This window comes from Pristis pectinata, chromosome 5, assembly GCF_009764475.1.
Source record: "Pristis pectinata isolate sPriPec2 chromosome 5, sPriPec2.1.pri, whole genome shotgun sequence".
NCBI classification, from domain to species: domain Eukaryota; kingdom Metazoa; phylum Chordata; class Chondrichthyes; order Rhinopristiformes; family Pristidae; genus Pristis; species Pristis pectinata.
The window spans coordinates 32,786,133-32,812,054 of NC_067409.1; the positions used below are offsets into that span (position 1 = coordinate 32,786,133).

At 39.9% G+C, this 25,922-nt stretch overlaps 1 protein-coding gene across 4 annotated transcripts in view; it reads right to left on the reverse strand.

The window, feature by feature from the left end:
• Nucleotides 1–25,922, reverse strand: part of mllt10 (MLLT10 histone lysine methyltransferase DOT1L cofactor) — a 207,394-nt gene that overhangs the window by 111,330 nt on the left and 70,142 nt on the right. For all 4 annotated transcript variants that reach the window (XM_052016276.1, XM_052016277.1, XM_052016275.1 and 1 more), the window contains 2 exons: nucleotides 15,334–15,429; nucleotides 6,628–6,883 (listed from right to left, as the gene is read on the reverse strand). In XM_052016276.1, the coding sequence (XP_051872236.1) occupies nucleotides 6,628–6,883; nucleotides 15,334–15,429 (352 nt within the window). The remainder of the gene's footprint in view (nucleotides 1–6,627; nucleotides 6,884–15,333; nucleotides 15,430–25,922) is intronic.

Here is a 25,922-nt window from a genome sequence, read left to right on the forward strand (position 1 = left end):
CTCTTATTTCTTGGAGTAAACGTTCTTAGCAGTCAAACCAGCAATCTGCAAAATGAAAACGTTTTGCTGGCCAATTCATCAAATGAGTTGAGATACTGCCTTTTAATTATGCAAGTTCTCCTGAACAGATTACACAAATCTTCCAGTGCTCAACTCCATATCAAATATACAGTACATCTCATCCATTGACTGAACAATTCAGGGTGCTAAAAGACAGAGCACAGTTCAGCCCAGACAAATATTAGATCAACTAAGTCAAAATATTGCTTACACACCTGATGGGCCCAATAAATAAAACAATTATAGACCAATAAATTAATTTAGAATTGTGCCCAGTGAAAAAGTGGGAATACGAGATAGAAAAATGTTTAAGGGAGATTTTAAATTGGGTTTGAAGAACTTTCTGGGCTTTCCCCAAGATTACAACTAAAAGAGGAATTTACAATAAATAAGCAATGTGTATTTTAACTGCAGAATATAAGATTCTAGGAAAGTCCTACACCACTGAGTTACCAAAGGCTTAAATTGAAAGCAGTGTTTCTATTTTAAATAAAACAGAAAAAGGTTGAAAGTGCAAGCAACTCAAGCACTATCTGTGGTAAGTGATACAGGTCAATGAACTTTCAGCTCGATGAACTTGCATTGGAAGTGGGAAAAGGTAGAAGTAAAACAGGTTTTAAGATGCAGGGAAGGGGGTGGAGCTGGGTGGTTGCAGAGAACATAAACACTATCACAAACCAATCTTTGTGTTCTACCTTTCTATAAAACCTATTTATCTATGTTCAATCATATAGGGATCAAAATGAAATCTTCTTCCACTTTACTACAGGAGAACAAGGAGAAAAGGAGATGTGTATGCTCTAATCAGTAACAAGGACAAGTTGAAGAATCCACTAGATGACAAAAATGTCAGACTCCTCAGTTCAAGACCCATGTCATACAGTGCAGGTCTCATATGCTTGGCAGATTATCATGTAAGAGATGTTAATTGAGTTCTACTTGCTGCTTAACATCACCATGCACGCTCAGCATCCATCACATACATGCATGATACATGCATGGAAAATCCAGTCCAAATATCCAGAAGTGCACTGCAACCACAGGTTTTCGATAAAACTGGTTGCTATAGTGCATTTTAACAAGTATCCTTTTTATCAAACTTGTCCCTTTGTTATCTGTTTTTCTCCAGCATCCTTTGTTTTAAAACTGGAACATTTGCTGCTTTTTGTCTAAATTACTTAAAAATTGAAGATCTTAGCCTAGTGCCCATTGTTCCTGCACAAATTGAGCATAAGACTAATTTTACCCAGAGTACACCTGGGTGAGATCTAGCCCATTAGTAACTTGTCTGGACACTTCCACAAGCAATTCACCTTAACTTGGCTGACATTTCCTGGCATCAATCACAGACCTAATTGCAGGACACATGAATCCTCCCTCACCCCAGTAAATTAATACTTTTGAATCCTGGCAAGTGATTTGGTGCCATCATGAGGCAAGACAGCAAAGCCTGAAACTGCACATCAAGTGATCCTTTGGAAGCTGTGTAGATAATGGTGCAACAATCTGTTAGTATTCAGACTGCTCCACCATTGTTTCAACATCCAGAGCATCCATGACAGACTTCCTATTACATAATGGCTGGTTCCTGGTGTCTTCACTCTCTTCTGCAGAGTCAACTCACTGCACAGTCTGAACAGGACACTGTTCAGGATAGAGATGTGTGAGGCGTGAACAGCTTTCCTCGCAGGAAAAATGAACTCCCACATACCATCTCTTTATTCCTGTAGGAAAGTCATTTGCTCATGAATGGCGGCTCTTCTCACGCAGGATGGCAATCTGTTCATGTTCAGCATCTGTGTTCTTGGAGTATGGCTAGCTGTCATCCCTTTGTTCTATGCTATTACAAGCTGCTTAGAGGCTGCAAACCCATGTCCAATGAAACCAACAAGTTGCTCGCAAACAGTATCAGCCATCTCAGTGAAGAGATGAAGCTGTTCCTTGGTGGCGTGATGCTGTTCTTCAGCATTTCAAGCTCTGAAAGAACATAGTTAGTGAGCACACCGAGAAGATTGTGCACGACAGATTTGAGGGATCTATACCCCCTATGCCTATGAGATCCAGGATGGTCTCCTCAATATTGGTAAGGTGCTGTACACGCCAAGGCACACTCCCATGTAAGTGGCCTCTTTCCTCTTCCATGCAGTCTTTGCCTAAATAGGTAGATATCTACATTATAATGCTTGACTTCTATGGGGGGGGGGGGGGGGGGGGGGTGTGTGTGTGTGTGTGTGTGTGTGTGTGTACATAGGGCATAGATTGTTGATGATGGTGTGAGGGTGGGCAATGGTGAAGGGGTGATGAGGATGGAATCAGAATTGGTTGGGTGGGAGGGTAATTGTGAGAGTGTGTGTGCAATTGTCAGAATGGAATAGCAGCATTTCTTTTGGTCTGGAACTCACCTTGGCATATCCTGCGAGATCATGAAATTTCTTCCAGCATTGTAGTGTGGAGATTCTCCTTCCTGAAGCCATTTCCAACCAGAGTTCGAATGATAGCTCTGGTGGGACACAAGTGACTGGTATACCACTATTCTTATCATTCACTCTCTTCTGATCTCTACCTTATCAAAGACTTAAGCTACTGTTCTCTGCATCCCCATTTTTTTTCTCTGCAACTTTCATCTTGAGCCAATGTTAACATTTCTCCATTCCAATAAAAGGTCATTGACCTGAAATGCCAACCCTATTTCCTCTGCACAGATACTGTCTGACCTGCTGAGTATCTCCAACATTTTCCATTTTTGCTTCAGGAGAGGACAATGCTAAATCACTGGTGGGGCTATCTTTGTTGAGATATTTAAGCAAGACCTCATTAGCTTGCTTCAAATGCCAGGCAGCTTTGAGGAATAGTGAACTGTTCTGGTGTGCAGCCCAACAGTTCATCCTCCAACAGCTTTGCCAAATAAAAACAATTTAGGTAGGTGGTCGTCAACCTCTATTTCCCCATCTGCAGACAGTGTGTCTGTATAACCATGTGGAGCTTTCATTAGAGATGCGAGGGATTGAGCCCAGGGTCTTATTCATGCAAACCCACTCTCTACCACTGAGGCACATCTCCACTGATAAGCAGCTTGACAAATAGCAGCACGTAGAACAGCTGGTTACCTTGGAAAGAAATAGCTGAAGACTTCAAGATCATAATTCACTGTTAACTGGGGATATAGCCCATGTAAAATAAGGCCCTGGGTTCAATTCATAGCAGCTTCAAGAAATTTTTTTTTAGTCTTTTGCAGAGTTCTTCAAATTTTTTTAAATGACTCTCATTACCTTAAACGAGCAAGGATTCATCCCAATAAAAATCTTGCACTCTCCACTACCTTTTGAGGGCAATCATGGCTGGACAATAAAATGCTGGCTTAGGTACTGATGCCCACATCCAATAAATATATCTTAAAAATATAATTGAAGTGGATCACACAATTTTAAGAATCTCCAATTGCCATTCCAGTTATCATTAACTGAGACTATGCTTAAATACTCATCCAAAATAAAAAGATACTGAATCCCCTCTGTAATTCGCTACCCATCTTTATGCTCTACCATCCCTGTTCTGAACACTAATGTTGCAAGATTCAGCCATAGCAAATTAGGCATCACCATTTACTAGAAACTCAATAGGACTAGCCACATAAATGCTATGGTGGCAACAAGTCAGAGGCTTGTTATTCTGTGATAAGTGACTCACTTCTTAATATCCTAAAGCCTTTTCACAATCTAAGAACAACAAATCAGCAGAGTAATGGAATAGTCTGCTTGACTGGATGTGTGCAACTCATACAATACTCAAAAAGTTCAACACTATCAAGAGAAAAGAAGCCCACTGGACTGCTACCTCACCCATCACCCAAAACATCAATTCTTTCTGCCGCATGCTACAGTGAGTTCCATCTACAAAATGCCCTGTAGTTATTCACTTAAGCCACCCAGTCAGCATCTCCCAAAACCACACATGCAAACATCACCATCTTCCTGTACCTCTCCACATCACAAATCATTGTAACTTTGAAATACATCACTGTTCCTTCATTGTTACAGGGTCAAAATCCTGAAACTTCTTCCCCAACAGGCAGAACTTCAACTAAGGATTGCAATAGTTCCAGAAGATGGATAAACAGACATTCCCAAGGGCAATTAAAGATGGGCAATACATGTTGGTTTTGTCAATGACATTCATATCTCAAAAATGAATAAATAAAAAAGGTTTAGTTGCAGGCTTGTCAAACTCTTTTTAGAACACAAGGCATTTAGTTTCATCTTGAGGTCCTGTCACCTACCTTGATTTACAGAATCACATAGACACACTATTTTTGTAGACACATTAGCCTTTACAGACCTCTGAGACGTAATCTACAGATTGTTAGAAACAACATCTCATAATTGAAATAGCCATGCATTACCAGGCTACTGTGTTTGGCTACACAGATAACACTTCACAAATAATGCCCATTAAAATCTTCTGCAGTGTGTTGAAGACAAAATAAAGCTGTAATATAAACTAATACAAATTCCTTTAATGCAAAAATGAATAAATCACAATTCATAAATTATTTCACTTCGAAACTATAAATCTAGGTGTCACCACAAACGTCTTGAAGGACACGGCAAAGTTAAATGCAGGCCTGATCAGAAGTTTACCCCACGTGAAGAAATACAGCCCAGTGCTCCTAATTCAAAGTTGCCAAATTGAAGTTAAACATACAATTTAGCTTTACAAATAACATAGTAAACAATTCTTAATTTGGTTGTTTTAAAATACAAAACCCTACTTGATTGTCAGCAACAGAAACACAAAATGCTGGAAACACTCAGTTTTGACAGAAGATCCCAGACCTTTAATGTAAACTGTTTCTCCCTTCCACAGATGCTGACCTGCTGAGTGTTTCCAGGATCTTCTGTTTTTATTTCACATTTCTTTAAATTTCTTTTATTATCACCAATACTGCTATTTATAGAATAATAGCTTGGTTTGGCTTCATTCTCTTACCATCTTAAATTCATTTCTCCCCCCCACACAGCAATGTAAAAAAACTCTCAAATAAATTAGTGCCACCAAGCAGGATACCTCTGTACACTTTTGCCCACTCTTCAAATAGCCCTAAGAATATAAACATGTATTTAAGCACAACTTTTCAAAAATTGAAATGCTACATATAGTGCTTGCATTCCTTTGTTCTTTGTATGTGACAATGCTAACATGCAAAACAATGGATATTCTCTTTCAAACACCATTTATTCTGAAAACTGGATGCAGTAAACATAACAGATTGTGAAGCTTGAAACACCAGGAAAATTTTGGATGCAATGGTTCTTTAAAATTTGCCATAATCAATCACAACAATTTTAGAAAAATAATAATATCAATAACTGGAATTTTGTTTGATAATTAATGGATATTATTTGCTTATTTAATCGAACTAGGCAATGAGAAAGAGAACAGATAAGAATAGCAGTCCCATGTAACAATAATTACATGGCCTATTGTTGTCTCCATCCCATCCAAGTCAGAAGTGCTCTGGAAAGTTCATTCCAGATTCCAGGAAGTTACATTATAGCCTGTACATCACATGCTATGTTAACCAGAAATCTGTAAAGGTATCCTTTAAATACTATGTTTGTTATTTTCCTCCTCCTTCAGATCCTTTCTCCTCCTTTTCTGCCATCACATATGCACAACACAATTTGCAACTGAAATTCACAAGGATATTAAGTTCACAAGCTTATTTGAGTTTGCTTTATGCAAGTTCATAACAGTTTTTGGTATTTCTCAGTTAAGCTTAAAGTGACACTTAGGTTAACTCTGTACCCAGGGACCTTTGAAAATTTGTTGTGAAGACAGTGTTGTCAATTGCCTTATTTACCAAAAATAAAATTACACCCAAATCAATACACTCCAATGCTTTGACAACATGCTTCTCGAGTGACTTTAATTATCTCACAGTGTTGCAAATATTACAGCCACACACCTGCAACTACACCTTAGCTGACTTTGTGTTATTCTCAAAATTCTCAATCCTGACAAAATCCAAGTTTGGAAACAAAAAATATATCATTCTATTTTCCACAGATCAAGTACACAAATGAAACCTGTTTGACTTAATTAAACACTAAATAGCAACAATGCTTAAACCTACCCATCCACAATGTCAAAAGTTTATTTTTAAAGGCATAATATGTCTACTTATTATAGTTCAAGTAATCTCTGTACTAAAGACTTAAACATAGAAAAGTGTTGCTATAATTCTTTAAAAACAGATAATTAGAATTATGCAATAAACTGAGAGCGCTATTTGGTCACGTCTAGTTTCAAATATATCAATCTGACACACGTAAGATCCACAATATGCTTCATAATGATTCAGTGCATGATGCCCTGTCCTAAATTCTAATCCATAATCTTTTTCTTTCTAACTACGATTGATCTCCATCTTCAGTCAGCATTCAAATTCATTGAAAATGAAAAGCTGGCAAATATTTAAATACCGAATAGCCAGTCAAAACAGAAAACATACTCTAAATTGTCAAAATTAAAATGAGACAAGATAACTGATAACTACAATAACCGTACCTTGTGAAAAAGGGCTTGATGATGCTGTTGTAACAGAAAGACAAGCTGAATTCTTTCCTGGCTTCCTTCCTCTCTGACTTGAGCCATACCCTGCAGATTTCTTCCCCTTGACCTCCAAGCCTTTAATTTCATCATCATTCCCACTTGATGATTGAGTAGGTACTTCCTGGAAATTTGCATTTGTAAATCTGGCTGTAGTTTCTTCCAGCCTCTTCAAGGAGCCTGATATAAAGCCACTGCTAGTGCTTGTGTAAGTCTAAAAAGTATTGATCAAGAAATAATAGAGAACAAAAATTTACTATTAGCTAATAAAATATTTAGTTCCAAAACAGAACCACCAATAGCTTGATGCCACATAATACTGTATTCTTAACTATCATGAAATGAATACTTTTATCTCAAATACAAGCAATTCACCCAAAGCACGAATCTTAGCAATTAAGGATCTTGGTAACTACACAATTAATGACTGTAAATGCTTACAAGAGATTCAAAGAAGCTAAATCATTTCAGGATAGGTCATTCAGCCCATCAAGGCCATAACTCTTTATTGCAAGAGCTAATCTCATTCCTCCACTCTTTCCCTCAACTCCTGCAATTTCTTTTCTTCTTCAAACATTCATTCAATTCCTCTTATGAAAGTCACAGGTAAATCTATTTCAACTACTCTTTTGCATAGTATATTCCATATCACTACCATTCATGACAGCATTTTCCTCATGTCATCATGTTTACCTTAAAACCGTGCTCTCTGATCTTAAACCACCCACCAATACAAGCAGTACAATCTTATTTAATTCTACACCCTTTGTGATTTTTACATCAAAACTGTTCCTCAACCTTCTTTGCTCCATGGAAAATAAGTGTCATCTTCTCTAATCTATACATAAACTGTAAACCCCTCATTCTTGGGACCAGTTGAATGAATATTTTCTGCACCCAACACAAGTCCTTCATATCCTACCTAAACTGTCGTCCCTGAAATTGTTCACAATTCTCCATTATCCTTGTTTTTGTACTTTAAAGTATATGATCCACAATCCCATATGATTTTTAAATGCATTCTCAATCTAGCCTGCCACCTTCAAAAACTATTTGTTTTAGGATTATATTGGTTGCCCTGGTTCCTCCAATCAAAATGTATCACTTTGAACTTCCTTGCATTAGAATTCATCTGCCTGGTCAAACCCTATTCCACTGACCTATAGTCATATCTCAGGAAGAGTGGTTAATTGTACCTACACTAACTGGTCAGGTGGGTTGACAGTCGAGGCAGCCTGTGCCCTACATACCCAAAATTTAATAGTCCGGCATTTCATGAGAACACCAATTGCTCAGTAATTACAAAATATTGAGGGGGTGGGGGGTGTGTAGTAAAGAGAGCAAGTGAATGAGAATGAGAGCAACTGAGCAAGAAAGAGGGCAAAGGTCTTTTTGCCAAACTTAACCATGTCTTTTCATCTTCTAAACACTTGCTTATTAAGATACAGGAGACCATTCAGTCCACCATATCCATGTCATCTCTGAACAGAGTAATCCCATCATAAAATCATTGAAATGCACTGCATAGAAACAGCCCCTTAAGGGCCCACTCGTCCACCACTATCCTCTGCCTCCCATCACCCAGCCAATTTTTGATTCAGTTTACCAACAATATCGCCCTGCTTCCATAAATCTCCTAGGTTACCTCCTCAAACAAAACTATTCATTTTTGTAAGTCACGACCTACCATGCACAAAACCATGCTGACTCCTCCTAATCAATCCCTGCCTTTCCAAGTGAACATAAATTATGTCTCCCAGAATCTTCACCACCAATTCCCTACCACTGAAGCAAAGCTCACCACCTTGTAATTTCCAGGCTTATCCCTATTGCATTTTTTGAACAAGAGGACAACATTAGCTAGCTTCCAGTCTTCAGGCTAACGAAGATGCAAAAATATTCAGAGGCCCAACAATCTCCTCCACTGCTTCCCTTAGCATCCTGGGATAGATCTCATCCAGCTCTGGAAATCTCCAACATTTCTGGCATTTCCTCCTTCCTTGTACAGATGTGCTCCAGAATATCAGCATACCCCTCCCTTAATTTCCAGCCTCCACATCCTTCTCCCTGGTGAACACCGATGAGAAGCATTCATTTACGATCTCATTCATTTCCCTGGCTCGATAGACAGATTATTACTCTGGTCCCTGAGGTGACCTTTTCCTTCCTTAGCTAATCTCTTGCTTATGTACTTATAGAAGGTTTTTTATCACATCAAAGTGCAATTTCCTTTCATCAACAAATGAACACACATGGATGGGGAATTTGTTTGTATTTTCCCATCCAAAACGCAATCCTTGTAAACACGCAATTCCATTGAAACTGCCTTCCCATCTGAAGCCTCATTGGAGCAATTTAAACTGCATTTGATCACCTTGAAAGTAATTCAAAGATGTGACTTTGTAATATTTAAAATTGTACCAAACAACTGATGCAAAGAATAGGGAGTGGATTGAGGTCCTCTATCTTTATGCAAGGAAAGAGTGCAAAATTTTGTGTTAATCAAACAGGAAGCCACAATTTCACTTGTTAATGGCTAGCAGGGTTCTACCATAAAAGTAGGACCTCTCAGCCACAAGGGGGAGAGTGACCTGGTCAGTCACCAGCAGATGTCAGCAAGTGGACCACTGAGACAAAAGCTAGAGCCATGGTGGACTGGTCAGTCTCTAGAAATTGTGCCATATTGGATTGATCCTCTGGGATGGCAATGAGCACATGGAGCTCAGCATGTAGCACAAAAAGGTAGAGAGAAAGAAACAGGTATCATAGTGTCAGTTGTCACATTAAGGTTACTGTAACCTCACAACCTCAAGTAAGGTATTTCATCACAGAATAAGTAATTCTGGTCTTTTATAATTTTCTTGAAAATTTGCTCCTCAATATCCTTTCTACAAACTAGTTGCCTACAGAATACAGCCTACAGTATAACAGAACCTCCATTGTTTCTTAACTCTGACCTTAATCTCTAGGAGATATCCTCATTCTTCAATGTTGCAATGTTTTCTTTAATTAATACCACCACATATTCTTCTTTCTTTCCTTCTTTATCTTTCCTAAATACTTTGTTTCTAGGAATATTTCATAACTAATGCCTCCCTTTCTTAAGATAGGTCTCCATTTTCACCACAACACCATAATCACATGTGGCTAACAAATCCTGAAGATCTCCCATCATTTTCACTACACATCATGTTTGCACTTATGCACATTACAACTATCTTAGAACCCTCCCATATTCTTTCAGTCTGATCCAATCTAATCCTTTTTGTTTATCAATAAATTTTGCTGGATTTGGGTGATGCTGGCAAGACCAGCATTTATTACCCACACTTAATTAACTTTGAGGCAGCAGTGGTGACCTGCTCTCTTAATATGATGCAGTGGTAGTGAAGTGTTGTTGGGTAGGAAGTTCTAGAATTTAGACCCAGCAAAGATAAAGAAACAGCAATATTTTTTCTAAGGCAGGATAGTGTACGAATTCAACTTACTTTGAACATAGAAAATTCCAGCATAGTACAGGCCCTTCGGCCCACAATGTTGTGCCAACATTTTATCCTGCTCTAATATCTATCTAACCCTTCCCTCCCACATAGCCCTCCATTTCTCTATCATTCATGTGTCTATCTAAGAGTCTCTTAAATGTCCCCAATGTATCTGCCCCCACAACCTCTGCCAGCAGTGCGTTCCACGCACCCACCACTCTCTGTGTAAGAAACTTACCCCTGACATCCCCCTTATTGCTAGGTAAAAATTCTGGTACTCTATACCAACAGCATTCTGCTTCAGCCTTCACCACATACTGTGAAGTTTAAGAAGGCAGCTCCAAAATGTTGACCGTCTGCTTTTCTCCATTGGAGGGGAATATTCAGGTGGTGACATTGCTTTTAGTGTCCAATGTTATATCCTGGCACCCGTTCCCCTGCCAAATTAGCTTAATACCTTTCCCTACAGTACCGGTAAATCCTTCTCTACCTAACTCCCACCCTCCCACAATGAGGACATGGCCCCAGACTCATTAACCTACAACACACCCACTTTGTACATGTCATGCTTCACTCAGAACCAGCACCAATACTCCTACTGTCTAAAGCCTGTCCTTGAATAACACTGTTTCCTGTATTCACTAGCATTTGGCAACAATCGTAATTGGGAGATTACTTTCTTTGAGGCCCTGCTTTTTAATCTTTTTCCAAACATTAAAATTTGCTTGTTGGACCTCATTGCTTGTTCTAACCAGTAGCTGATACTGAAAAGCACTGCCTCTGGCACTCGCAATCCCTTCTCAGGTTGCTGTGCAGATATCCGGCAGCAGGGAGGCAACAAACCATCATGGAATCAGAATATGACTGTATTGTCCTCCACCCTTTCCTCAATAATTTAATCTCTGAGCATCAGGGCTTTAGTAAAGCCATCAACAAGGTCCCTTATGGCAGGCTGGTCCAGAAAATTAAGGCACATAGGACCCATGGAGATTTGGTAGATTGGATTCAAAATTGGTTTCGCCATAGAAGAGAGGACAGCAGTGGAGGGGCGCTATTCTGACTGGAGGTCTGTGACCTGTGAAGTTCCACAAGGATCAGTGCTGGGACCTCTATTGTTTGTGATATCACAAGATAAGGGAGCAGAAGTAGGCCATTCGGCCCATCGAGTCTGCTCCAAAGAAAGGGAAAAAGAAAAGTGAGAAATGAGAAATGGGGGAATGTCCATGAGCAAAAAAAACTATTCCTTTCTAGCCCCAATTTCTGGCCTTATCCCCATATCCCTTGATACCTTGACTAATTATTTAACTATCTATCTCCCCCTTGAACTCCTCCAATGATCGGGCCTCCACTGCTGTATGTGGCAAAGAATTCCATAAATTCACTACCCCCTGGCTAAAGAAATTTCTCCTCATTTCTGTTTTAAACCTGTACCCTCTAATTCTAAGATTGTGCCCTCTGGTCCTAGCCTCACCCTCCAAGGGAAACGGCTTGGCCACATCTACTCTGTCCAGTCCTTTCAACATTCTAAAGGTTTCTATGAGGTCCCCTCTCATTCTTCTGTACTCCAGTGAGTACAGTCCAAGAGCCGACAAACGCTCATCATACGTAAGCCCTTTCATTCCAGGAATCATCCTCGTAAATCTCCTCTGAACCCTCTCCAATATCAGCACATCCTTCCTAAGATATGGGGCCCAAAACTGCACACAGTATTCCAAATGAGGCCTCACTAGTGCCCCACAGAGCCTCATCAACACCTCCCTACTTTTATTCACTATACCTCTCAAAATGAATGCCAACATAGCATTCGCTTTCCTTACTGCCGATCCGACCTGGTGGTTAACCTTTAGGGTATCCTGCACGAGTACCCCCAAGTCCCTTTGTACTTCTGTACTTTGAATTTTCTCCCCTTCTAGATAATAATCTGCCCATTTATTTCTGTTTCCAAAGTGTACAACTGCATATTTCTCAACATTGAATCTCATCTGCCATTTCCTTGCCCATTCTCCTAAACTATCTAGGTCTCTCTGCAACCTTCCTGTCTCCTCAATGCTCCCTACTCCTCCACCTATCTTGGTGTCATCTGCAAACTCAGCCACAAAACCATTTACTCCATCATCCATATCGTTAATGTACAAAGTAAAAAGAAGCGGCCACAACACCGACCCTTGTGGAACACCACTAGTAACTGGTAGCCAACCGGAACAGGATCTTTTTATTCCCACCCTTTGCTTTCTGCCTACCAGCCAATGCTCCACCCATTCCAATATCCTACCTGTAATTCCATGACCTCTCATCTTATTAATCAGCCTCATGTGCAGCACCTTGTCGAAGACCTTTTGAAAGTCTAGATATACAACATCTACAACTTCTCCCTTATCCACCTTACCTGAGATTTCCTCAAAAAATTCCAGTAGGTTGGTGAGGCAGGATCTTCCCTTCACGAAACCATGCTGGCTTGGACCTATCTTGCCTTGCACCTCTAGGTATTCCATAACCTCATCCTTGAGGATCGATTCCAATAACTTTCCCACCATCGACGTCAGACTAATAGGTCTGTAATTTCCTTTATGCTGCCTCCCACCTTTCTCATACAGCGGAACTACATTTGCGACCCTCCAGTCCTCCAGAACCATGCCGGAGTCTATCGATTCCTGGAAAATTATCACCAGTGCTTCTGCAATCTCTAAAGCCACCTCCTTCAGAACCCAGGGATGCACCTCATCTGGTCCTGGAGACTTATCTGTCTTTAGTCCAGTTAGCTTTCCTAGCACCTTCTCTCCAGTAATCTTAACTGAACTCAGTTCCATTCCTTGAGACCCCTGACCATCCGGTATATTGCTGATGTCCTCCACAGTGAAGACTGATGCAAAATACTCATTTAGTTCCTCTGCCATCTCTTTATCATCCATTATAATTTCTCCCGCACCATTATCGATCGGTCCTATATCAACCTGTGTCTCTCTTTTACTCTTCATATATTTAAAAAAACTCTTAGTATCCTTTCAAATGTTATCTGCCAACTTCCTTTCATAATTCATCTTCTTTCCTAATGACCTTCTTAGTTTCTTTCAGCAGGTTTTTAAAAGTTTCCCAGTCTTCTGTTTTCCCACTAATTCTTGCTTCCTTGTATGCCCTCCCTTTTGCTCTTATTTTAGCCTTAACCTCTCTCGTTATCCACATTTGTGCCATTTTTCCATTCATAACTTTTTTTCTTAGAACATATCTATCTTGCATTTTCCTTATTTCTTGTAGGAATTCCATCCATTTCTGCTCTGCCGTCCCTCCAGCTAGCTTACTCTTCCAATCAATTTGGGCCAGCTCCTCTCTCATGCCACTGTAATTTCCTTTGTTCCACTGAACTATCGATACACCAGTTATCAGCTTCTCCTTCTCAAATTTGAAACTAAGCTCAATCATATTGTGATCACTAGTTCCTAATGGTTCCTTTACCTTCAGTTCCCTAATCACCTCCAATTCATTACACAGCACCCAATCCAAAACAGCCGATCCCCTGGTGGGCTCATCAACAAGTTGCTCCAAAAAGCCGTCCCGTAGACATTCTACAAACTCACTCTCCTGAGATCCACTGCCTTGCTGGATTTCCCAATTCACCCTCATGTTAAAATCCCCCATAATTATCTTAACGTTGTGTCTCTGACACGCCTTTTCTATTTCTAACTGCAACTTATAGTCCACATCCTGACTGCTATTAGAGGGCCTATATATAACTGCTATTATTGTCTTTTTACCCTTGCTATTTCTTAGTTTCACCCATAAGGATTCTACTTCTTCTGACCCAATGTCCTTCTTTTCTATTGATTTTATATCATAACTAACCATTACGACCACACCACCCCCTCTGCCTACCTGCCTATCCTTCCTATACACTGTGTACCCCTGGACATTTAGTTTCCAATCACATCCATCATAAAGTCATGACTTGGTGATTGCCACAGTCTCGTATTTATTAATCTGTAATTTGGACTAAAATGTAGGTGGGCTGATTAGTAAGTTTGCAGACACAAAAATGGGTGTTGTTATAGTGAGGAAGGTCATCAAAGGATTCAGCAAGATGTAAACCAGTTGGAAATGTGGGCAGAGAAATAGCAGATGGAGCTTAGACCAGACAAGAAGCTGAGGGGTGACCTGACAGAAGTTTACAAAATTATGAGAGGCATAGATTGGGTATATAATCAGAGTCTATTTCCTAGGGTGGAAATGTCAAATACTAGAGGACAGAGCTATACAGTCTGAAGGGGAAAGTTTAAAGGGAGTTCTACAAGTCAAGTTCCTTTTTTTTTTAAATACAGAGTGATAGATGCTTGAAACACACTGCCAGCAGAAGAGGCGGAAGCAGATATGATAGCAACGTTTAAGAGGCATTTAGACAGGCATGTGACCAGACAGGGAATGGAGGGATAGACCATGTGCAAGCAGATAGGATTAGTTTGGATTGGCATCATGATCGTCACAGATGTAGTGGGCCAAAGTGCTGTACTACTCTATGTTCTCTCCTGACCTCCTCTGTGTTCTAGCTTTGTATTAGCAACTTAATATTGGGAGAAAGTCAAATCTTCTAAGTCATCAGAGATGTACAAAATAGCACAACCATCCCTATAGATTTTAAAACTGCTTCAAGTTTTAAGGTCAATGCATTGCCCAATTATTTCAGCAGGCATTTGTAGAGGATATCTCAAACAAAAATGAAGAATTTTAGTCCTCCCCTTCTCCCTGATGCCCGAAATGAATTCTGCTCTTAGTTATACACACTGACCCAGAGGAAGAATCCAACATCAGGGCCAGTTTCTGAACCCTAATATTCCAAGCTTGGCTAAAGATCTACTAAGGTCTTCTGAACCAGCATAAGGTTCTACAGTTATATCAGTGGCTTGAAACTGAACTGCATCTTCAGAAGAGGCAAACAAAAACAAGATGGAATACAAATTAGTTAGTGTCCATCTGTTGTTAATTTAACCTTGTTACTTATATTCCTACTACATTCAGGGGATTAAGTCCATAGGGAAGAGCTCAAGTATCAGTAAAGATTAAACTCTTGTTAAACTATTTTCATGATTTACTATAAAAATGAGCCATAGCAGCAATACCTGATTTTTCATTTGGGATTTTCATCATACACTCAGTACATTAATCTACTTGTATTTTAAAATATATTACCACTTACCTTTTCAGTTGTCACAGTGAGAGGTGGAACTGTAGATGACAAGTCCAAAGATTTTTTAATTTTTTGATGCCTATATTTGTCTCTGTCCTTCTGTTTCTGCAGGGAATTCATGAATAGCCATGCATAAACAATAAAGCAACATTATTTTTTAAAAAAAGACATGTATTTTAAATTTGAAGACTGAAAATCTAAATGTAATGCATGAACAATTAACTGTGTACTGAAAACTCTGCCCCATGTATTCTTTTCCCATGGCAAGTTACAATTTAACATCACAACAACATTGCTAATCTACTTCAGCTTCTCAGTATGATACTTCCCACTTCAAATTCATAGTTCTTATGCTTTTATTTAAATTCTTCCATGTCCATGGCCTACTTGTCCTTTCCCCAAGTTCACCAATCATTAAAACTCCTCAAACCTTCCAATCACTGTTACTTCCAAATTTTCAGTTCCTCCAATTCCATCCTCCCATGCATCAGCCTTCTCGTCATCTTGCCATTAACAGCGATATCATCATGCACCTACACCCAACTCTTCAAAATTTCTCCACAAAAAACTCTGCCTCCTTTTAAACATATCCTCAAAAGCCAATTCTTTGCATTTAAACTTGAATTGTTCCTTTAATTTGGAACACTTTTCTGCATTAAAGTTGTCACATCAATACAGGCTGCTATGTGAAGACAAATAAGACTACATTCAATCTATATCCACAGCAAAACAAATAAAGCCGTTATAACCAAAATAAAAGACTATCAAAATATTGTTGCATTGTGCTATTGAAGGGGACTAAATAAACAAATCTTTTTGTTTTACACATGGAAGAAATATTGGGGAGAGAGAAGGGTGGCTTTTCTTAAAAACTGAAGTTAACAGAAACTCAATACAAATGAATAAAGTATTAACATGATACTTGACTCAGAAGAATAATAAAAGAATGATAAAAGATTTTTCAGAATCTTCCAAAGTTCTTACATCCATTGATGTGGAATCATTGAACTAAAAAGAAAACATGGCTGCCAATTTGCAAAGAGCAAGGTCCAATTAAAGCAATGAAATATTGACTGTCTATTGTATGTGGTGTTTGTTGAGAAAGAAATACCAAAATGAGAGCACCCTTGTTCTTCAAAATTATAGAATCAAGGAGAATCAAGGTTCGAACCTTCATCCCATCTGGTGTATGTGCTGCTGTTTACGTACTACATAAGCCTCTATTTCTAACTGCCACCCTTTGTCCCATACCCCTCCATTCCCCCAGGTAGACATTGGATCTTTTACATCCACTTCAGAGGATCACAGAGCCTGACTTAACATCCCATTTAAAAGACAGCACATCTGATTGTGCAGTTCTCCCTAGCATAGCATTCAAGTATGGCTAGATTTTTGTGGCCAGGTTTCCAGAATAACCTACCAACTTCTCAGAAGTGAAAGTGCTATTAATTGGACCATGGCACCTGCTTTAAAGTGAAAACAGTTCCCACCCTGCATTTGAAAGACAAGGACTGATTATGGATAGATAGCATGGTCGTTTGTATGGGAAACGTCTTTCAATATTAATTGAGTTTTTGGAAAAGTGATGGAGAATTGATGAGGGCCAGGCAGTGGACATTGTCAAAGGCTTTGCTAAGTCCATGTAGACAAAGTCCAGGTTGGTAGGCTGGTCTGGAAGGTTAGAATACATGGGACCCACGGTGAACTAGTCAATTGGATACAAAATTGGCTTGGTGGTAGGAGGCAGTGTGTGGTAATGGAAGGTTGTTCTCAGAGGCCTGTGGCCAGCAGGGATTGGTGATGGGTCCACTGTAGTTTGTCATCTGTAATAACAATTTGGATGAGAATGTAGTTGGCATTGTTAGTTGGTGATATAGTGGACAGTGAAAAAGACTACAAGGCTACAATAGGATCCAGATCAACTGGGAAAGTGGGCCAAGGAATGGCAGATGGAATTTAACTCAGACATATGCAAAGTGTCGTATTTTGGGAAATTAAACTCAGGCAGGACTTGCACAGTAAATGGCAGGACCCTGAGGTTTGTAGAACAGAGAGATCTCGGGTGCCTTAAAGTGGCAACACAGATAGACAGAGTGGTGAAGGCAGCACGTGGCACACTTGCCTTCATTGGTTAGAGCACTGAATACAAGAGTTAGGAAATCATGTTACAACTATCCAAGGTATTGGTGAGACTACACTTGGAGCATTGTGTGCAGTTTTGGTTGCCTAGCTATAGGAAGGATGTCATTAAGCTGAAAAGAGTGCAGGAAAGATTCACAAGGATTGAGGGCTTGAGTTACAAGGAGAGACTGGATAGGCTGGGGTTTTTTCTCTCTGGGGCGTGGGAGATGGAGGGGTGACCTTACAGAGACATATAAAATCATGAGGGGCCTAGATAAGGTGAATGGTCATAGTCTTTTTCCCAGGGTAGGGGAGTCTAGAACTAGAGGCCATAGATCCAACGTAAAGGGAAAGATTTAAAGGGGACCTGAGGGACAACTTTTTCCACACAGAGGGTGGTGGATATGTGAAATAAGCTGCCAGAGGAAGTGGTAGATGCAGGTACAATTACAATATTTAAAAGACATTTGGACAAGTATATGGATAGGAATGGCTTGGATGGGTACGAGGCAAACGCATGCTTAAATCGCATAGCATCCAAGGAGAGCTAGCAAACTGGATGCAAAATGTGGTTGGATGGTAGGAAATAGAGGGTGATGATGGAAAGGTGTTTCTTGGACTGGAGGTCTGTGACTAGTGGTGTACCCCAGGGATTGGTGCTGGGCCCATTGTTATTTGCCATCTATTTTAATGATTTGGATGGGAATATACGAGGAATAGTTAGTAAGTCTGCAGATGACACTGAAATAAGTGATGTCATTATCAGTGAAAAGGAGTATCAAGAATTGAAGTGGGGAGGTGAGCTGAGGAATGGCAAATGGAATTTAATTCAGATAAGTGCGAAGTGTTACATTTTGGAAGAACAAATCAAGGTGGGACTTTTACATTGAATGGAAGGGCCCTGGGTAATGTTGTAGAACAGAGGGACCTTGGAGTACAGGTATATAGTTCCCTTAAAGTGGAGCCACAGGTAGATATGGTGGGGAAGGCAGCTTTTGGCATGCTGGCCTTCATTAGACAGGACATTGAATATAGAAGTGGGAGGTTATATTGCAATTGTGCAAAACATCGGTGAGGCCACACTTGGAGTATTGTGATCAGTTTTGGTCACCCTGTTGCAGGAAGGATGTGATTCAACTGGAAAGGGTGCAAAAAAGATTTTCAAGGATGTTGCCAGGATTCGAGGGACTGAGTTATAGGGAGAGGTTAGACAGACTGGACCTTTACTCCTTGGAGGGTAGGAGACTGAGGGGCGACCTCATAAGGTATACAAAATCAAAAGGGGCATAGATAGGGTGAGTGGTCTTTTTTCCAGGGTTGGGGAATCGAAAACCAGAGGAAATAGTTTTGTTACAGGTGAAATGTTTAATATGAACCTGACGGGCAATTTTTTATACATAAAAACACAACAGGTTGCAGATATATGGAACCAGCTGCCTGAGAAAGTGGTTGAGGCAGGTACGTTACATACATTTAAGAAGTACGTGGACAGGTATATGCATGACAAGAGTTTAGAGGGATATAGGCCCAGTGCTGGGAAATGAGATTAGCTTGAATATATATCTTGGTTGGCATGGACAAGTACGGGCTAAAGGGCCTTTTTTCTGGGGTGTACAATTCTGTGACTCTAAATGGGACTAGCTCAGGTAGGCAATTTGGTCAGGATGGATGCTGTACAACTATGACCGACTCCATAAAAATTACCTAATGAGATAACCAAAACATGACTGAGATTAACAACTGTCAATCATCCACATAAAAAGGTAAATGTATATGGGGGAGGTTTCAAGACATAGAAACTCCAACAGACTTAACATTCATCATTTCAAACCAACACAGAGCAACAATTCACAAAATTTAATATTGAAATTCATAACAAAAAACAAAATATTATGAGAAAAGCATACAAAGATCAACCCAGACCTCAACAGGTGCAAAGCAATGAAGAACATATTCAAGCAAAGGATACTGTACACAGGACTAATTTCTAAAAGTAAGTGACTGATCTATGATTGCAGACACTTAAGCTTTCTAGGCTTAAAAGAAGGCATCTTGAAGAGATGCACAAATAAATTGTATGGAAAAGATTAACAGAAAATATTACTTAATAGTGAAAAAAGATCAGGTTGTGTGTTCTGATGACAATATTTTCCACACTAGTGCTTCTGAGATGTCTCTCTTTTTTCCTTAATCATGGCTACCTTTCCACCTTAATCGAAATGGCTTTTAAGAATATCCATTCCATTTCCTGCAATTCTGTCCTTGTCCCCACTCCTCCTACCACCAACCTCTACATTCAACAGGTTACCCTCTTTAGTTTCCACCAGCTTCAACATGATGCCGACCAACAGACACATTTTCCCCTTACTTCCCAGCATTCACCAGGGACAGTGTTGTCCATGTCTCCTTAATGCACTCTTCCATCTCCATCAATGCCAACTACACTGTAACTGCAGAAGGTGAAATAACTGCCCTTTTACTTCTTCCCTTCCCACCATCTAGTGACTAAATACTACTTCCAAGTGAAGCAGTGTTCATATGTACTTCTTCTAGTGTGGTCTCCTCCACACTGGAGAAACCACTTTACAACAACACCATGTTCAGTCTTCAGTTTCCAAAATAAAACAGAAAATGCTGAAAACACTTAGACTGTGGGAAGAGAACAACTTCTAGTTGCTTTACACTTTAATTCTCCATTGATCTCTGTCCAAGGCTTCTTACACTGTTGCAGTGTCCAGTGCAAGTACAAATGAAAACATCTCACCTTCTGATTAGGCATTTTACATACCTCAGGACTCAGCATTGAATTCAATTTCAAAGAATGAGTTTTTCCAGTAAGTATCAGAACTGGCCAGTTCTGATGAGAGGTCATCAACCTGCAGTGTTAACTTAGCTTTAGTTTCTCCACAAAAGTTGTCTATCCAAAATCCTATTTTTTCCATATTTCCAGGAGTGCAGTATTATGTATCTGACAGTTCCAGAACTTCTGTAATTCCCCCATCTCTCTCTCCATTGTTTTCCTCCTATTCACACTCCTTTTTGGCTAAATAATCCTCTCATAGCCAGCATCACCACCTTTATCATTCAACCTCTCTTCATCTCCACTGATGACACATTCCCTTTGTTCTCCCCCCACCCCCCACTGTCTTCTCCACAACTTGAAACATGCTGGATTTCTAACTTTTCCAAGATTTGATGAAAGACCATTCATCTGAAACATTAATTATGTTTCTATCTCCTGTCTGGCCTGCTTAGTTTTTCCAGCATTTTCATTATTCATTTCTGTTTAAAGAACTTATTTCACTGCTAGAATTACATACCTGTCAGATAACTCCACTTGGCTTTCAGTAATATTGTTAAAGCACTTAAAGCCTACATCCTCGGTAGATCGCTTTATTGATATCAAATATATGGTACTATGTAACAAGCTAGAAAATTTACATTCCCTTACAGCAGTATCATTTTCAGATTATCTTGATCAATAGCAATTGAGCCAATAATGGCCAAGCAGAAGCTTCAGTGTACCTCAGTTGACAACGAAGTTTGTATTTAACAAAATGCTAAAATATATAGCAATATAATCTTGCAAAAGGGGGGGGGGGATTGTTTTGAAAAGTCAAACCTTCATAAGACAACAAAAGCAAAAGCTTTGTTGCAAACCCCCCCCCCCCCCCCCCACAAAAGTAAAATATTTGACACTAAGAATGCTTGTTGCAAATTTTAGTTCTTTCTTCCTATTTAAACAAATATTTATTGCACTTTTTGAATTAAGGGTCTAGTCCTCATAATTCAGTCACTTCATGTATAAGTGCTCTTACAATGAAGGTCTCCTCTAACTCTTTGATAAATAATTACAGACATGGCTGATTACCACTCTGGTTAAACAATAGGGTCTATAAATTTCAGTGTCACACAACTGAAAGTAAACTTTGGATGCAGCAAAATCCAAAGACAACCATTTCTGGGTGGTTTGGAAATTTGACTGTGCAGCTCCTTGAATGGTTGATATGTACACTTGACAAAATTCCAGCATCAGATGTTTTTCGAACAACATTCCCTTTACAATGTTCCTTTTGGAACATTACTGGGAAATTACACTAAACTACCCCAGGAGCAACTATTACTGTCATTCCCATTGAGCAATGCCAGTTTGCAATTTCACTAAGATAGTCTTGTACTTCCCATCTTTTATTCCTCCCTATCACAATGCCACTCACCCCACTGACTAATCATCGTCAAATAGCCAAACACAGAAACCCCAAATTAGCCCTGGGCCCATCCAGTCCAGACCATGAAAGAGCTCCTAATTCCAGAATTTCTCAAAGGGGCTGCACAGTATCACTGCAGGTAGTGCAGATGTCTCACAATTCTAGCAAACAGGGTTTGATTCAGACCGCCGGTGCTGTCAGTGTAGAGTTCTCTCATTCTCACTGTGACTATGTGGGTTACTCCAGGTGCTCTGGTTTCCTTCCACATTCCAAAAACATGATGGCTGTTAGGTAAATTGATCGTGTAAACTGTCATTAGTGTAGGAGGGTGGTAAGAGAATCAGCGAGGAGCAAAGAGGTATTAATAGGGCATGAGAGACAGAATAGATTACAGGGAAATAAATGGAGGAAGAGGAATTTTGGGGTTGCTCTGCAGACTCAATGGACCAAATTACTGCCTTCTTTGTCTTATAGATACAATTTGAAATAATACACTCTGGCTCCAGTGTCTCCCAAGGCCATTGAAGCCTCTGATCCATCCATCCCAAGAACGATCCAAAACTCCCAACTCTCCGATCGCCCTAGGTCCTGCTCTCCAACCACAACCTTCCATCTCTGAGCTCCCTGTCTGATTGCCAACCTGACCCATACCAGTCCCTGATTCTGTTCAATGACCAATGCATTCCCATAATCCAAGCCCCAATCCAGATAACTAACCATACCAAGCCGAGCACTGACATCTCTATTGGCCCGTTACCAGATTTCTGAGATAACCATCACCAGCATCCTCCCACCCATTCATGATAATCAACAGCCTATCCCCATCCAAACTGTGACGGTTCAACTGACCAGCTCTCCCTCCGCACCAGCCCCAGAGCCTCACTGGGTCTCTGACCACCAGCAGCCAGTCACACCCCATGCCACTCTCTTCTCCCTTTCTCCCAGGCAGCATGTTTTCCACAAAAACTGTAATGCCCTGATGCAGGGTCTCAACCCGAAACATCAACTATTCTTCTGCCTCCAGAAATGCTGCTCGACCCCGAGTTCTTCCAGCAGTTTGCCATTTTTTTTTGCTGAAAGTGTAATCCTCACTCATTAGAGCCCAAAACTCCACAAAAAACTCATTTGTGCACATTTGCATAATCTGTCCCAACATACTACAGTTTCTTGTCTCACATTGTTACTGGTATATAAATTTATTGCAGATTTATCAGTGACAATTGCCTACTAAATGCTAATAGTGAGAACACTCTCCTGGTGCTTTGCTATCAGGCTACAAAAAAATTACAAGTACGAACTACAATTAAAATGAGGCTTCCTTCCAATTACCATCTTTGATTTCTAACAAATTATCTTTCAAGACCATATAGAAGTCATTTACATTGTAGTACAAGTTTTCTTCTGAAACACAGGGCAATTAATACCTATCACATCTCAAATACCAGTGCCCTATTCCTCACAACCCCGTATTTACTTAAAACAGTCTGTGTTATATCCAACCACAACTTGTCTAATATTTTCCTGACCAACCTTTCATCAATCATTCTCTGTTTTCTTCAGTTCACCCAGCACTCGGCTGTCCACAACCCACTCCATTTACACGAGTCCTTGGTAACCCACTGTAGTTCCCATTCATCAAAACATCCAAATTTAAAATTCTAAACCTCCTGTTTAAATTTGTTTGCCATCTTAATTCTTCTGAACTCTGTATCCTTCATCTATAATCCACCACCTTCTTCCAATTTTAGCTTAATAATTTGTTTTCTTTGCTGCACCATGGACAGGTATGCTATAAGCTCCACATTGAAATTCTCCATAAATAGAGTTACAGAATTATACAGCATGGAGACAGACTCTTCGGCCCAACTCGTCCATGCTGTCTACTTGAGCTAGTCTGACTTCTCAACGTTTGGCCCTAAATCTTTCCTATCCATGTACCTATCTAAATGCCTTAAACATTCTCACTTCTACCATTTCCTCTGGCAGCTCATTCCATATACTCACTACCCTGAATGAAAAAGTTGTCCTTTAGACCTCTTAAATCTTTCCCCTCTCACTTTAAACCCACGCCCTCTAGTTTTAGACTCCCCAAGGTCCCTCTGTTCTACAAAACTTTTCAGTGTCCTACTGTGCTAGTCCTGCGCTGGTTTAACTTACCGAAGTTCAATGCCTCACACTTGTCCTAGTTAAATTCCATTTGCTATTCTCTGGCCCAGTTCCCAAGTTAGTCTAGATGCCCCTGTAAACTTAGGCAACCCTCATCACTGTCCAGTACCCCTCCAATTTTAGTGTCATCCGCAAACTTACCAACAATGTTAACAACATTGTCATCTAGTTTTAACAATTTGGATGACAAACAACAGTAGACCCAGCACTGATCCCTGTGGCACATCATTGGTGACAGGCCTCCAATCTGATAAACAACCCTCCGCTACCACCCTCTATCTCCTTCCACCAAGCCAAACTTTTATCCAATTAGCCAGCTCACCCTGGATCCCATCTGATCTAACTTCCAGACCAGCCTACCGTGCAGGACCATAGGAAAAAGACTGACAATTCACCTTATCTATGCCCCTCATGATTTTATAAACCTCTATAAGGTCACCCCTCTTGCCTCCTTTGTTCCAGGGGAAACAGTCCCAGCCTATCCAGTCTCTCTTCTTAACCTCAGCCCTCTAGTACAGGCAATATCATGAATCATTTTTGCACTCCCTCTAGCTTAATCACACGCTTCCTATAGCATCGTAATCAGAACTCCATACAATACTCCAAGTAACCAACATTTGTACACTACAACATTACATCGCAACTCCTGTACTCAAAGCCTTGGCCAATAAAGGCAAGCACACCATAAGCCTTCTTCACCACCCTGAATAGCCGCATTGCTACTTTGTCCACTTTCCCAGATGATCAATATCCTTTTGTAACTTGAGACAAATTATTTCATTGTCCATTATACCACCAAATTTGGTATCATCTACAAATTCACTAATCATGCCACTTACATTCTTATCCAAATCATTAATATATATGACAAACACTCAGCACCAATCCTCTGTGGCACACCACTAATCACAAGACTCCAATCTGGAAAAACCATATTTTTATTTTTAAAGATTAACCGATATTTTTTTAAAATCTTGTTTAAAGACAGACCGCTGTGGTAATACAATATACAAACAGGCCAGTTTCTGTTCAGCTACTTTGCTGGCATGCACAGACAGGTTCTACCTTGAAGTGGCTAGAAAATGTAATTATATTCTCTAATGTTTGTTTTGGCATCAGAGGAGATCTGGCTCCTGAGGCGAACACATCACAAATCTTCTTATGTACATTAGATCCACCTGAGAGGTAGAAATATCGCCATCGTACGCATGATGTATATGTGCCTCAGGACACAGTGTCAACTCCCCGACTCTGGCAGCACACCAATAAGCAACATTCAAACTGCACTGCAAAACTGCATTTTACAACGAAAACTTAGAACCACTGGGCTTTCAGAGGCTTAAATCACGTTAATCTATGATTAATATGTACTGAATTAAAGAATGAATTTCATTTTCTACTCTGCAAACGATAAAGCACACTACAATTAAACCCATCAAACTACAATATTTAAACATTTGAATCCCTGAGTGTGTGAGCCCATCAGTGTGATGCTTTTTAACACAGCTACACAGAATATGGCAAATGTTCAGACTTCTAATTGCAAACTGAAGGATCACAGTGTTCTAAAAGTGCATCACCACAGAGACCTCATCCTGGATTCTGGTAAAATTACACTCAACTCTCCATGGTTATACCCAACCTTTACTGAACAACCTGGATATTTTCCATTCATGATTTGGATTTTGAAACCGTGTGTGAAAATTTTGTCAACAGTCTAAAGTTAGACCTAGTATACAACTCATCTCATCTAGATGAGTTCTGATGAAATGTCAATGACCTGAAGTATGACCATTTTTCTTTCTCTGCAGAATTATTTGCAGAGTATTTCCAGCTTTGCGTATTTTTACTACACCCAGATAGTTTGAGGAGAGCTCACGGTGGACTTGTTTTTCCACCACAAAACATAACTAAATGAAGCATTGTTGCTCCCATTATTCAGGTGGATTACTATAATCATTGACTTTGATAATTTTGGCCTGAGGTGCATTTCTGGACCTACTTCCCCATGATGTTCAGGATGAAGGTCGGCAGCTTCTCAGCCTCCGTTAGAAACAACGCTTGTAGGACTACCAACATTGTATTTCAAATAAAGGCCAATGT